Here is a 15,419-nt window from a genome sequence, read left to right as displayed (position 1 = left end):
AAGCTGATATCTCAACTTTCAAATTTACCGTTAAAAATAAGAGGATCACAAACTAATCTTTAGTATTACTGTTGCATTAGTGTTAGTTTAAAAGGGAGAGACTTGTTCTTGTCAAGAATGATAATTGCTTCATTTAGAAGTTATTTTTGTTTTACATAAATTCATCACTATTATAAAATTCACTTGTTTTTATTGTATGCATGTCCTGATACATAATAATGAAACTTCTCTTCTTCAGCTTGACCAAGAATGTTCCAATATTTGTTTGCACTATGGCCTATCCCACTGTGCCTTGCCCTCTTCATGTATTTGAGCCAAGATATAGATTGATGATTCGAAGAAGTATACAGACTGGAACCAAGCAATTTGGGATGTGTGTCAGTGACACACAAAATAGGTAGGTTTCTGTATACCAAAGCTTTTTATTTACATCAGAACTTCCATAGAATATCTGATTGAGAACCTGCATGCTTGTCCTTCAACTTTAATACTAATCAGATTTTTAATTTTAGTTTTGCAGATTATGGTTGTATGTTACAAATTCGACATGTCCATTTCTTACCTGATGGAAGGTCTGTGGTTGATACAGTTGGAGGAAAGCGGTTTAGAGTTCTAACAAGAGGAATGAAGGATGGATACTGCACTGCAGATATTGAATATCTGGAAGATGTTAAGGTATTAAAGAGTGTTTTCCAGGATGCTTTGGTATACTTTATTCCAGAGATTGGTAAAGGGATATATTTTCTAGACACATGAACTGGTTCTTCCTATCAGAAACTCTTATCACTGCCACTTAGGAGAATCTGCTCCAAGTTAGCTTTTTCTTATCTTGCTCTTAAATCTTGTGCATTCCAAGACATCTGGGGAGATGAAAATTGGGTTCAATTCTTTCTATAGGTTTAGCACAGTGACGAAAATGCATGCGTGCATATGTATATAAGCGCATGTTTGTATAATATATGGTAGGTATTTAGTAAAAGCATTATCAAATTAAACTTGCAACCCATTTAAATTTTGAAAGGTTGTTAATCCCTGTCCTTTTTTATTGAATGTATTGGTAGTCAAAGCTAATGCAATCAGTAGATTAAAATTTGACATAAAGATGAAAAGATACTTAAGATTGTTCCTGTGCCTGAAATAAGCTTGATAAGCTAATATAGCTAGATAAATCATGGTCAGTATTCTTATTAGTGATATCTTACTTGGATAGGATTATTGTGATATTTCGTGGATAGAGTTAATGTAGCCCTTTTGATGTTTCTAGTACCTAACTTACCATCTGCAATTAGTTTAGGTAGCAGAAAATGACTTATTTTGATGACATCAAATTAAAGATAATTTCTTTTGGAAAGACATTATAAAAATTTAGCTCTTATCCTATCATTTGTTCATTGATCTAGGTGGCTCCTACATTGCAATTAACATTTATGGAATATATTCTGGCATTAAGTACTTTCATAAACAGTAACTTATTGAATCCTCACGACTATGAAGTAGTTAACATATGAGGAAAATAATATTCAGAAGAGTTACGTAATTAGCCTGAGATCCTGTAGGTTGTGTATAATAGAAATATGATTTAAAGCCAGTTCTCTGACTCTGTGTTTTATCATTATTCCATATGGCCTCTCTGCTGATAAACTTGATTAGTCTGACATTTCCTGTCCTGTCTTATTATAGAGATGTGATGAGAGTACTGTGCTTTGTGCAATAGGCCAGAAGTATTATGTGAGTTGAAATTTTGAGTTGATTGATACAGTATATGTGACTTAGGCTGTCTTGGTTAATGGAATCATTGCTTAAGGCAGAATTCTTTGTAAAAAACCTTAATTTAGTTTTATGTAAATTCACATCTTCATGTATTGACTTTGATTACAAAATCCCATGGGCACAGAGCTAAACATACATACCTATGTTTATAAATAAAAACATAATGACAATAGGATACCATATTGGAAAACGTTATAGATTTGGTGTTCAGGAAATTGAGTTCTCTATGTCTTTGTGATTTTAGGAATGTGTAATAATTTTTCCTTGCCATCGTTTTCCTCAACTATATAATGATTTTCTTGTCCATTCTGGAAAATCTTCTCAAATTTGTTTTTTATATCAAAACCTTTTTTCCCCTTACTGTAGTAATTCTGCTTTCTGTACTTCGATGAAATTTTAAATTCTGTTATATTATTGCAGTAAGGTTTGTTTACAGCTTAATCTTTTTCTGCCTGCTTCTTAACCAGTCGTTTCATCTCAGCCCCCTTTTTTTTTTAATCATTCCTTATTATCTAGAGCCCATGGTTTGTTTTCATGAATTTTGTGAGAGTACAAAGCACATGGTTTTTAAATTTTAGTTTTACTTTTCATTTCAAATCTTTCAAAAGTAAAAAGTATGTTCTTTTGTTTCTTATATGATATCTTACCTCGTATATTTCAAGATGTTTTCATAGTCTCTGTTGTTTTTCTGCTTAGTCATTGTGAAGTATGAAAGGCTGAGTCAGGTCTGGTATTTATTCAGGTGAATTAATGTATATGAAACGGCACATAGTAAGTTGGGTATATATGTTTGTTAAATAAATTAATAGAAGTTGGAGAACGTGAGTTTAGCTTTGCCCCCCTGCATGCTGTGAGAATACTCTTTTGTAGATCTTAGGCTGGTCTAAGGAAGATTGATGCACTTAAGTTTGCATTTGCCGTCTGGTGATCCAGTAGTCTGAAAGCATAGAGAGAGATACAGCAGTAGTCACAGCCTTTACAGCTGTGGCCCTATATAGTAGGAGAAGTTCAGCCTTGTAAAATTTCTATCTTTTGATATACTACAAAGTATTTTATTTTTTAGCCCAGTTCCTTGGTAGCGCATGTGATTATGCCTGGCTTCCATCACCTGCCTTCTGCCATGTCATCTGCATCCCTCCCCCTTTTCCTTTAATTTTTTTGTTTGTATGCTGTGTGGTGGGAGTCACATTTTATTCTTTTTCCATGTGACTATCCGTTACTGCAGCACCATTTGTTGATTTTTTTTTTTTTTGTGGTTAATTTGTTTTTGTTGGAAGCGCACGGGCCAGGAATTGAACCCGGGTCTCCCACATGGCAGGTGAGAATCTTACCACTGAACTACTCTTTCCTTTTATTGTAGCATCTTGGCTTTTTAGTTCCATTGACTTCAAAAACCATTGATCTGTAAAGACAAAAGAAATTCAAAATGTGTGTAGACATTTTGTTCCAGGGCCTCCTCTCTTTCTAGCCCTCCCAGTCAGGGGCTGTTAGTAGGGTTCTTTAGTACTGATTGCATTACTCACTCAGGCAGGTGAAGTAGAGTTCAGGCCATGCTATCCTTTAGTCTGGCCCCACAGGCACAAGGTAAAGCGGAGATAGAAGGCATATATAATGTAAGAATAGCACTGATAATCCAACACTGAAGTAGGTATTTCCGTTTTTCTGACCATTTTTTCATTTCTGTAGAATTGGTGATACAGACAGGAATCTCATTGACCGTTGTATTTCTAGGTTGAGAATGACGATGAGCTCAAGGATCTCAGAGCGCTTCATGATTTAGTATATTCTCAAGCCTGTAGCTGGTTCCAGAATTTAAGAGACAAATTTCGAAGCCAAATTCTTCAGCACTTTGGATCAATGCCTGAGAGAGAAGAAAACCTGCAGGTATGATAGCTTTAAAATTGCTTCAAAATGTCTGTCATTTTTTTTTTTTGTATAGCCAAATTAGTAAGATTTTAAATTTCTTTTTGCACATTTGTTTTGAACTCCCACGTTTAGAATCATGACCATATTCTCTAGGACAGTGGTATCTACTACACTTTATAAAGATGAGGGCTGGAAATAGGTGTTAGGTGGTGTGGTAGTTAGATTCTGTTGTCAACTTGGCCAGGTGAACGTGCCTAGTTCTGTTGCTGTGGACATGAGCCACTGTACATGAACCTCATCTGTTGCTCATTACGTCTGCAGCTGGCTAGGCTGCATGCCTGCTGCAGTGAATGATGTTTGATTTAATTGGCTGGTGCTTAAATGAGAGAGCTCAGCGTAGCACAGCCTAGGCAGCTCAGCATACCTCATCTCAGCACTCACAGCTCAGCCCAGGCCTTTGGAGATGCAGAAAGAAATCACCGTGGGAAAAGTTGTTGGAACCCAGAGGCCTGAAGAGAAGGCCAGCAGAGCCTTGTGCCTTCCCACATAAGAAAGAACCTCAGTTGAAAGTTAGCTGCCTTTCCTTTGAAGAACTAACAAAATAAATCCCCTTTTATTAAAAGCCAGTCCGTCTCTGGTGTGTTGCATTCCAGCAGCGAGCAAACTAGAACAGGTGGGATGCCTGCAGGAACAGGTACCAGAGAGGAGAAAATTCTTAACTGAGAATTTTCTGGAAGAGAGGAGAAGAAATTAAAAATGGGACATGGGACCATCTAGAAAAGTGTGATGACAAGAAAACTGTGCTGTCAAGCCAGCCAGCTGTTGCTGTTATTCCTTGAGAGTCATTGAGAGATGACTATGAAATATATGTCCACTTAAAAAAAAATTTTTTTTTTTGGGGTGCATGGTCTGGGAATTGAACCTGGGTCTCCTGCATGGAAGGCAGGCATTCTAACCACTAAGCTACCTGTGTATCCCCACAAAAAAAAACTTTTATCCTCAACTTTTTACCCCTCCACTTCAATTCATTTTTGTCTCTTCATGTTTAGAACTTCACTTCACATGAAACTATCATTCTTTTGGTCTTGCTCAGGTGTGTAGGGTTTACATTTAAGCTTAATCTAATAAGTACCAGGACTTTCTGTGTAAGCAGATATGTCCAGTAAGCACTGCAAGAGGCATAAAAGAAGAGTCCCTGCCCTGGAAAATCTCAACAAATCACTAAATTTTAGTTATAAGCATCTTGAATTGAATTGACTAAATAATTTGTGGGCAGAAGTTGATAGATTTCATGCAAGAATGGTCATAAATAGGTAAATGAAGATGGAGAGATAATAGGTCCCAACGTAATGCAAATTGCCTTTCCTTCCAGTGCTCAAATGTTAGTTGAAGTCTTGATTCCAATTGAATCCTTCACCTGAACTTGAAATTTCAACATTATCATCTTGAAATTGAGTTCTTATTCTGTGTCTAGAGTGTTATCAGTTGCCACATGCTTGAATATGATTGAACCTAATCGAAATAGCTTTTGATAAGCATGAGCTTGAATAAATTAATTATGCTTATAAAATTTTGCTTATGCAAACCACCTTATAGAAAAAGTCAACATTACTTTCCCATCTCTTTCAAGCTCTAGATTAGGCCTTGCCTTTTATTCTCTAGTCCTCTATTACTGCTTTCTGATAAGTTACGATTTGGTCAGGAACACAAAAGCTGGAAGCTGAGACATTTTTCTGATTCTTTTCCCTTAGGAGTCCACAATTTAAAAAAAAATACTTTTAAATATTGATTAACTTTTCTTAATGCTTGAATCTGTATTTTAAGAGAATAGTCCTCTTAAGGGCAGCTTTGCCCCCCGTGGGACATCTGGCAATATCTGGAGACAATTTTTGCTGTCACAACAGGGAAATCCCACTGGCATCTATCGGTTAGAGGTCAGGAATTCCGTTAAACTTGCTGCAGTGTACAGAACGGCCCCCCACAACAGGGAATCATCAGACCCAAATGCCAGTAGCGCTGAGATTGAGGAAAGCAGTTTGAAGACATTGTGGTGCAAAGGAGAGAATGTTGGCTCTAGAGTTGGGTCTAGTTTGAATCATGACTCTCCTAGATGTGAACTGAGAGATACTGGACAATTTGCATTACGTTTTGGAACTTCAGTTTCCTCATCTCATATGGGCATAATAATAGCCTTTACATTATTATGTAAAGAGGTTTTGAGATAGAACCCTGATGCATAGTGATGTGCTCAATAACCAGTGTTTGGTGGTTGGTTAAGGTTGTTGTTATGTAAATGTCCATCTTTTTAATACTATAAAATATTGATTATTTTTAGGCAACCCCTAATGGACCTGCCTGGTGTTGGTGGCTTCTCGCAGTTCTTCCCGTAGATCCCCGATACCAGCTGTCAGTGCTGTCAATGAAGTCTCTGAAAGAACGGTTGACAAAGATACAGCATATACTCACCTATTTTTCTAGAGACCAATCTAAGTAACTCACTGCTTGGATCTTCCTTTAAAGAGTTACCCCAATCTGGCCGTGTTGACAACCAGATTGTTCGCTGCCTTTGCACATCTAGTGCTGGTTTGAGAAATGTAAAGAAACTGTTGTTTGTTTGTTTTTTTTCCTTCAACCTCCCAAATCATGTGGTTCTTCAAATGAATACCTTCAACTAGGATTTAGACCACTAAGAACTTGCACAGAAAAACACGCACTGAATGTGTGGTAAACCTCTACATGGTAATGACGTTGCACTATGTACCATATTCTAAAATGAAATAACTCTGTGTAGGTGGTGTGTGAGTGAGCGTGTGTGTCTGCGTGTGCGTGTGTTTGGGTAGTGTGTGTGCATTTTCTCTGGCTTTAAAATTTTAAAAGAGAAGAAAAAAAAAAAGCCATAGAGAGCAAAACTTGCCGATGGTCATTTACTGCCTAAGTTTACAACAGTAGCGACACAAGTTTTTGCAAATTGAATTTGCCTCAGATTTATCTGTCCTAATGCTTATATTTGCACAAGTATGTAAACTACGGTATTGAGTATCACTCTTTGTTGGAAATACTGCTCTTGCTCAACTGTCTTGACCATTAACTATGACACAGTTTCCTATTTATGTAAATACTTGCATCACAGTGGCCGACAGGCGTGAGATGCAGGACCTCGAGCCAGTTTTCAGGAACAATTGCAAACCTGACATGGTACTGTGCATCTATTCATAAAACACTTAAAACTGTGAAAATATGGTTTACATTTAATTGTACATAAAAGTAAAGACAGAACTCAATTCAGTACCAGTTGGTTTGTATATTTTAGGGGGCTTTTCACATTAACTGCCCATCTGTGTAATTTATAGTCTGACACAATGTATTTGTTTTAAAGGAAAATTATGTAGTATGAACCCATTGAGGATTTGGGGGAAAAGAAGAAGCTTACTGTAGAACTAAGCTTTTAAAGTTTGTTTTTTAAATTCTGGTCTTGGTGCAAATGTTAGTTATGCCTTATTCAGATAACAATTAGATCACCATGCCGTGGCATGGTTTATATTCATGCTGCCCTAGATACTTTTGTAATTATTTGTTGCAAACTTGTGACTGTCCTTATTAGCTTTCTTTTACATAAGTCATTTGTAAAAGTTTCTTAAAAATTTTGCCTTTGCTTATTTAATTTTGAATAAAAGCTAAATTCATAATTTTTTTTGATTTTAGATCATTGGAGGAATCAAACCATATATGATAAAGAATGCATGAGTTTTTGCCTTCTATTTTGTGGCATGAGACATATAAGCTGTAGTTCTCAAAATATGTTTTTGATTATTTTTTGACCAAAGAATTCAGTGTCTGAAGGGGGCTTTAGGCCCTAGGACATCCTCTAAAGCATTATTTTCAACCTTTTTCTTACATACATACTATATCCCCCCTTTTGAGACTCTTTTTGGTTACACACAGTTGACCATTTCTGGCCCCATATTCCCAGCTAAGATTTTTACAATTATCTTTTAATACAAACTGTTATTTTAAAAATATATTCATAAAATGACTCTAGAGGACCGCTTTTCACCCCCCACAATTGTGCTAATTGAGAATCTTTTTAATAGTTCTACAGAAAACATTGTGCAAAGAATGGGCCATCCTCCCCGATTACCTTCTTTATCAATAGTTTCTGAAGTATTACATCAAGCTTTCTTGTAATAAAAAACTAATGCCTGTTTAAAGTGACTTGCTAGTATAAACAAGTAGTTCACCCAAATAGTTCTCAAAATATGTATCAGGTGGCAGTAGAAGTTTAGTGCTAAATCCACACGTCTATGATATGCATACACACAAATGGACATTAAGTAGGCTATACACCCTCTCTCTCCTCATATATATACATGCACACATAAGACATATACCAAATGTGATGGGTACATTTATGGGCCTTAATTATGACACCACCCCTAATTTTGTGATAGACAATGGCTCTGACAATTACTCAGTTAACGAATTAAAAAAAAAATTTCCCTATGTACCTAAATACAAAAAAAAAACCCAGCAAAATTATCTGACATTTTTCCCCTTTATCACTTTAAATGTCTAAATTCTATCATAAAATCTTTATTTCAAACCGAAGTAGCTAGATGCTACTTTTCTCTTCTTATCTATCTGACGCTATGTGTCCAATTCTTGTTCTTCAAGGTCTAACTCGGACGCCTTCTGCCAGTGAGGAGAAATCCAGTCTCCCATAGCATTTTTCTTGTATTTCGCTTATGGCACTGAATCCTATATTGAGTATCATGACTAATGTCAACTAGTTCCAAACAGATTTAAGCTCCAGGTCATAGGCTTCCCACCAAGCAGAACTGAAATAATACCAGTTATGAAGGGAGATTGGATAAAGGTGGCTAGACTGAGCAAATAACTTTACCTCCCCAAATCCAAAAAAAAAAAAAAAAAAAAAAACTAATGGCATTATGAATCCAAAATCTCGTCAATTCACCAATGCTTTTGAGGAATTTCTGAGATATAGAAATAGGATCTGATAGATGACGAGAAAAGCACAGTATGTCAGAAATGAAAGGCAATGGGTCAAACAAAGGGGAGTGGTTCCAGATAAGCAATAACCTAGCACATGGCTGCCCGGAACTGAGGGTGCCCCACTTGAAGTGACTGGATCAGTTAACCATCTCTCCCACTTGGGCTAGGCAGTAGCCAGCAGAAGCCATTGTTCTCAGATCAAAGCACTGAATGTGGACACTGGGCCAGAAAGACCCACAAAACCAGTAAATTGGGAAGCCTTTTTGTGCAGAGAGCAAACCACTCACCTACCTCAGGTGCCAGTTCCATTATTCCCACAGAGGCAGGCTACCTTTGATGGAACCAGCAACAAAAAGATGTTATAGGAATCCCAAACAACTCTTAGAAATTTGAGAAAAAGAAACATAAAAGAGACAACAATCAATATCCTTAGATCTTAAGATGTTGCATTCCAAAAAAAGATCTGGGGATTTAAAAAATGTTTCTCAGACAGTCCGTGGCATAAGACATTTAATAAAAAGTTTGTTCAATCAGTGAATCATGGAAATAAGCTCAACAGATGAGCTGAGTAGAAGATTAAATTCAGACAATGAATTAATGTGGTGGAAGACTGAGTCATAGGCCCTTTCCAGATAACAGAGTAAAAGTTTGAGAAAATTTAGACATGGAAGATACATTCAAATCAGCCACCTAATAAAAGTTCAAAGCAGAGAAGAAAGAAATAAATAATACAAGTAAATTTCCCAGAGCTCAAAACTAATAAAAGTAATGTGCTCGCTTCATGGGAATGAAATTCATCCATTTAAAGGGAAAAAATAAAGAGGCATGTGCAGGTGGACTAAGGGCAAACCATATAGTAATTACTCAGTTGTCTGGCACTGATCAACAGTGAGATGACTGAATTGTTTTCATAAGCCAATGTTGAATGCCAAGTTTTTAAAAAATAATGTTAAACATTTTTACAGAGTAAGACATTTGTGACCCTAATCATAAACTGTTCTGTCGACCTGCCTCCAAATAACTTTTGGCTGTTCACCAAAATGAAATCTATCCTTAAAATTTTTTTTTGGCAGTTGAAAAAAATATAGGCGTATTTTCAAAAGAATACATGCTCGGTTTCAAATGGTGGAAAATGCCACATTTAATCCTCAGAAGAACCTTGTGAAGTAGGTATTGTACAGACGAGGAAACTGGAACACTAAGTAATTAAGTAATTTATTAAAGGATTACATGGCTAATATAGGATGAAACTGACTTCAAACCTAGGTAGTCTTGCTCCACTTTACTTCCCCCTCAAGTTCTAAATCATCTAAGCAGGTCAGATGAGTGAAGGGTCTGGAAATGATTGACTTGATCCCTGACAGCAGACTTCTCACATGAGTTCATTTTACAGCTAGGGAATTAGGACATTTTTTTTAAACACCTCACCAAGATTGTGAGATAGTTATATTGAGTTCAGGCCTCTATTTGGGGGAGCAGTATAATTGATAATTTGCTTAGAAATTAATATTGCACTATGTATCTAGGAGCATTAAAATGTTTACACTTTGACCCAATCTCACATTGGAGGAATTGCCTTAAAAAACAATTCAAAAAAAATAAAATCAACAGGCATGAAGCTATTCTTTCTAACATTCTCTAGAAGAGCAAAAACTTAGAAAAACCAATGCCTACTGCAAATAGCAGAGGAATCTTAAATGAGTGCTGTGCAGTCATTGAAAATAAAGAGACTAATGTGTTGGGAAAAGTGCAAGTCAAAATTTTAAGGTATACCATAATTACCATACTGTATGTGTACAATTAAAGACTGAAAGATGCATGCAAAAATGCAAATGGTAAGATGAACAGGTGATGTTTTCCTTTAGAAATCCTCTACATTTTCCCTATAGGAAAGCTATGCTCAATCTGTGACTACATTACTCTTGGTCTGAGCATCTGAGATTGACCCATATAACTAAGCCTTTATGAACATCAGAGCTATATTGATAAGCTTTGTTATGCTTGAGGCACATAAAAACCCTAAAGTCTGAAACTGAAAACAGCAAAATGGTAAATAATTGAGTAGGCATATACCTCTAAAAATATCTTCCCGATATTAGTCATTGTCCTTTCACTGTTCAATATTAGGAAATATGAAGAGGAGTCAATATGAAAAACTATTCTAGAGAAAAGTTTAACCACAGGAAACTTAATATTCTTAAAGTTACGAACATTTTTTAAAAAAATGAGTCCAGTGTAGAAAATTAAGTGGACTGATCTTAAAAGGTGATGTTTTAAACAACCAAACCATTATCTTCATAGATAAAATACAGTGTTTTTCCAGGTCACTATAGGTAAATGGATACCACTTAGAGTGACGGTGGGGGTAAGATTCAAAGAACTGGGTGTAAATCCTGACTCCTTTATTAACTAGCTGTTTGTGTTTGGGTAGATTTTTTTCATGTATGTAAGTGCATTTCCTCTTCAAGAAAAGATTAGAGAAAACGGGTATAGGATATACAGCAGATTAATAGTAGATACTCAATTGAGCAACTACAAATCTGTAAATCTATAAAATCTGTAAACATGAAGCTCATAAGATGGGCTTCAACTGAATGATTAAACAAAAGTGAACACAGAAAGAGTAGGAATACAGAAATCCCTAAGAGGAGAAAGTTCTATGCTATGCAACTTGAAAATTTGAAAACTACATTAAAAAAAAAATCTGACCACCTTTGCCCATTGACACCCTATATTTACTGGTCATTCAATTTGGCATTCACTAGATAAAGTTAGTGCTCAAAGAGCAGTATAAAAAAAAGGCCAGGAAAGATGCAACAGTCGTGACATAGAGTCTAGACTTCTGTTTATAAGATGGATGGGGAATATTATCACTGCTTTCGGGGCTTAGCTACAATTCTCTAGCCTGCAGCAATTATTAAAGTACTCGGAGATGAAATAGCTTTGCCCATTAGTTGAACTAAAAGGAGTGGAGACATTTGAAGCTGGAATTCAGATTTATTTTCCATTTTTATGATTCAGAGACAACTCTTTCTGTCTTAGAAATCTATATTCACATCATCTTTTAAAATTTTCCCTGGAAATTGCTTTGGGAAGTAAAATAGCAATATCTAACCCTCCTGCCTTCCTTGGTTATTTAGAATATAAGCCTGAATGTATTGTGTACAATTTACCCTACATTGATTTTGTGTAGGGTAAATGAACTCGGATTATACTACGAAACAATTTGTTTATGCGGCAGAATAACTTACTGACATTTTTTGTGTTCTCCTTATTAACCCACCACCATTAGGACTGTTTCAAGTAGTATATAAATTGGTTTTTAATTTCTGACCCCAAGGGAGTTTGGCCTGGCATGAAGCAGAAGTAGCCTAAAATCTAGTGCTCTTCCTTGTCTTGAGTTAAAACCTGGATCCTTTGAAGGGTTTATGGCAAATTCTGGAAAAATGGGAAGAGAAACAATGCAAAGAAGAGGATATTTCGGAGAACTGGAGAGGATAGAGGTCTGTGAGTCTTGTGAGAGAGGGGAGCCCTCATACTGGTTCAGTGCCAGATCCCGGATGAGCTAGCAAAACTTAGGGGCTGGCTTTATTCCAGGTTGCCACAGGCTCCCCATGCCCAAGGAATGATGTGCAAGCAGCAGAGTCCCCAAACATGCAAGGGACCTTATAAGTTGGAATGAGTTAACCACTCATAAACAAAGACCATATTTGCACTTTGGAAGCCCAGAACTTCGCACAACTTTAAGAGAGGATGAGCTATTAAAAATGGGCAGCAGTCGGATTTTTTTTTTTACCATCCCATCAGTGTGTTCAGAATCAGAATTTGGTTTATTTATTTAAAGAACATAAGGAAATGCAATGTTTCTTGCACGCTTGAATTAGCAAACAGACTCAGCCTCTCTGAAATTATTTCCAAGAAGTAGGGAAAATCGACAACTAAGTGGCAATGGAAATGGGAAGTTGGTGACCAGTGCAAGAGATTACCTTGGGGTAGAATCCACTGGACTTCTCAGTTGACTGAGAGGTGAGAGGAGATGAAGATTCAAAATGAGACTGAGCTTTCAAATGCAAGTGACTATTAATGAAAATAGATAAAGTGGGACTAGCTTGCAAAAGATGGTAAACGCATGAGGATAGCAGTTTACTGGGATGAAGTGAGACTTTTCAAAGAAAAAGTATTTTGGGATTGATATGGTACATCCCGGGACTTGCCATTCTCTAAGTGGGAGGAAAAAGTCAGAAGAGAAAGCTGCTTGGGAGATTCTTTGCTTTAGGAGTTAAGGAGGCTGTTGAGATGTAAACCGTCATCAAGAGTCCTTGGAAAACTTCCATTGTAGATCTTTATCTTTCCAATGTTATTGGACAGAGGATTAGTCCATGTTGACCCCACAAAATAAAAGCAAACCACCTGATCATAATCAAGGTCCTCTCCACTTTCATTTAGTTCTGTCAGTTCTCTCAGCTGCTCTCAGTTATCTCAAAATTCTTATCCAGAGTCATATGGGACCTGGGGGTCTATGAGTGCAGATGCTGGCACAAGGCTTAATTGGGATCACTCACCCAGCTTTATTAATGATAAAAGGGATATTTTCTCATCCACATTTCCCAAATGCTGTGCTGGGGACTTTGGAAAAATCAAGGGTAGAAACCAGAAACCCAATTTTTCAAAGAATTTACATCCTAAGGATGAGGAAGAAGAGGTTTGCAAAACTCCTCTCAATTGATACTTTTCCTGCCAGAGACCTGAACCACGCCTATGCCTTCTCTTCAAATTTAAATGACAGTGATTTCCAAATCTATATTTCCAACTCAGATCTTTCTCCTGAACACATAGTTTTTTTTTTCTTACACTGAACTGTTCCCCAAATCCCTGAACTTGACATATTTAAAAACATATGGGTTCAAAGCATGTTTACATTCCTAGACTAACGGTCTATCCATCCATTTAGAAACATCATAGTCTTGTTTCACTCTTTTCTTCCATTTCCTTAACATCATGTCGATTTTCTTCCTACATCTTTTGACTCTGCCCTTTTCTTTCTTCATCCATTCTCTGTCCTTAACTTAGGTCTGGGCTCCACAAACTGGGTCACATGTTCCCAGGAGATAGGCAAGTCTTTCCAGTGGGATAGGTGGGCATGGATGGCTTTAAGGGAATCTATTCTATTTTCTTTTTTAGTGAAATGTTTTTCATTGTGGAATATAACACATATACAGAAAAAAAGTAATAACATTCAAAGTACATTTTAACAAGTAATTACAGAACAGATTTCAAAGTTTGTTATGGGTTACTACTCCACATTTTCAGGTTTTTCCTTCTAGCTGCTTGAAAACACTGAAGGCTAAAAGAAATATCATTATAGTGATCCAGCAGTCGTACTCATTTGTTAAATCCTATCTTCTCTGTTATACTCCTTCTCCTTTGATCCTACTCCCAATCTATAGGGGCATTTCATCTTGAAAGGGGTGTCAACAATACAGGACAGGGTGATGGAATTAGTTGATATTCTTCTACAGGCTGACCCCTCTGGGTTTCAAGGCTTATCTGGCCTAGGAACTATCTAGAGGTTATACGTTTCAGAAAAATAAACTCAGTACATTAAACTTTTGTTGAGTCTCTGTTAGAGCCCTATATGTTCTTTAGTGTTAGCAGGAATGATTTTGGAGTTTAGCAATCCATGGCAATTAGCAATATGTAGCTGAAGCTTGCATAAGAGTAGCCTCCAAAATAGCCTCTCAACTCCATTTGAACTCTCTTAGCCACTGATACCTTATTTTGTTACATTTCTTTTCCTCCTTTTAGTCCAGAAGGCACTGTTGATCTCGTGGTGCCAGGGCCAGGCTCAATTCTAAGGGTTATGTCCTCCGTTACCAGGGAGACTTTCACCTCTGAATGTGAGGTCATAGTCCCACATAGGTGGGAGGGTAATAATCTTCCCTGCAGAGTTGGGCTTAGAGACAGAGGCCACATCTGAGCAACCAAAGAGGATTCCTGGAAACAACCCTTAGGCATGATCATAGGTGAGCTTAGTCTCTCTGCTACAGAAATAAGTTTCACAAGGGTAAGCCACAACATCAAAAGTTTGGCCTATTTTCTTGGGAGTCCCTAATATTTGAGAGAACACCAGGGGTTTCCCAGATGGGAAAATTTAACATTTGATATGATCGAATATTCCATATTTGATATGAAATAAAATGGATATGAAAATAAGGAAAAAATAGGGAATCTATTTTCACAGTTTCAATTTCTATATGTAATTTTCCCTAAAATTGATCTGCCTGAGAACTCACCTGTAAGGAAGGAGTGGTACTCCCTGCTTACTTCCCCTCTTAAATACACTTTCTTTCACTTTTCAAAGGAAACATATATGTCTCACTCATTCCCAATCTCAAGAAATTTCCAGAGCATTAAATAAAGGAACAATTTGAAATGTTGTTGGTGTTAAGAAAATGAATGACTCTAATAACTGGATTTTAAAATCCTTTGCAAATCAAATGATTTCTAGTTTTGTGCTTTCAACAAAATTGAAGGTGAACCTGAGTTGTGAGCTTACGGATCATTAAAAATTATATTTGATAATACCTCAATGTGATTTTTGGCATGTAATTCAGAAGGAATACAAAGAAATAAGTGGCATTTCTGTGTCAAAACTCCTTCCATTTTCACATACAGCACTTATACTTGAACAACTTTTCTCAGTGCTTAAATCTATAAAAATGAAAAATAAGAATATAATTTATATAAAGTGTTCCCATACAACAAATAAATAA

General features: G+C 36.6%; 1 protein-coding gene and 1 long non-coding RNA gene across 3 annotated transcripts in view; one reads left to right on the top strand and one right to left on the bottom strand.

The window, feature by feature from the left end:
* The window catches only part of LONRF1 (LON peptidase N-terminal domain and ring finger 1), a 30,549-nt gene extending 23,227 nt beyond the window's left edge, over window positions 1-7,322 (top strand). The window contains exons 9-12 of one of the 2 annotated variants that reach the window (XM_077144398.1): window positions 239-397; window positions 513-675; window positions 3,502-3,654; window positions 5,972-7,322. In XM_077144398.1, the coding sequence (XP_077000513.1) occupies window positions 239-397; window positions 513-675; window positions 3,502-3,654; window positions 5,972-6,130 (634 nt within the window). In that variant the 3' untranslated portion in view covers window positions 6,131-7,322. Of the gene's footprint in view, window positions 1-238; window positions 398-512; window positions 676-3,456; window positions 3,655-5,971 lie in introns of those variants that run through there. The other variant, XM_077144399.1, reaches the window with a different exon arrangement.
* LOC143669820 (uncharacterized) lies at window positions 138-14,530 on the bottom strand. Its single transcript, XR_013169073.1, has 6 exons — window positions 14,419-14,530; window positions 5,992-6,064; window positions 3,294-3,631; window positions 3,102-3,172; window positions 2,418-2,707; window positions 138-860 (listed from the first exon to the last, which is right to left on the bottom strand). It is a non-coding gene; the product is annotated as an uncharacterized LOC143669820 (long non-coding RNA).
* Between the last annotated feature and the right edge of the window lie 889 nt (window positions 14,531-15,419).

Source organism: Tamandua tetradactyla, chromosome 26 (assembly GCF_023851605.1).
Source record: "Tamandua tetradactyla isolate mTamTet1 chromosome 26, mTamTet1.pri, whole genome shotgun sequence".
NCBI classification, from domain to species: Eukaryota; Metazoa; Chordata; class Mammalia; order Pilosa; family Myrmecophagidae; genus Tamandua; species Tamandua tetradactyla.
Note: the sequence above shows the minus strand (reverse complement) of the source record. Positions and strands in the feature narration are given on the sequence as shown.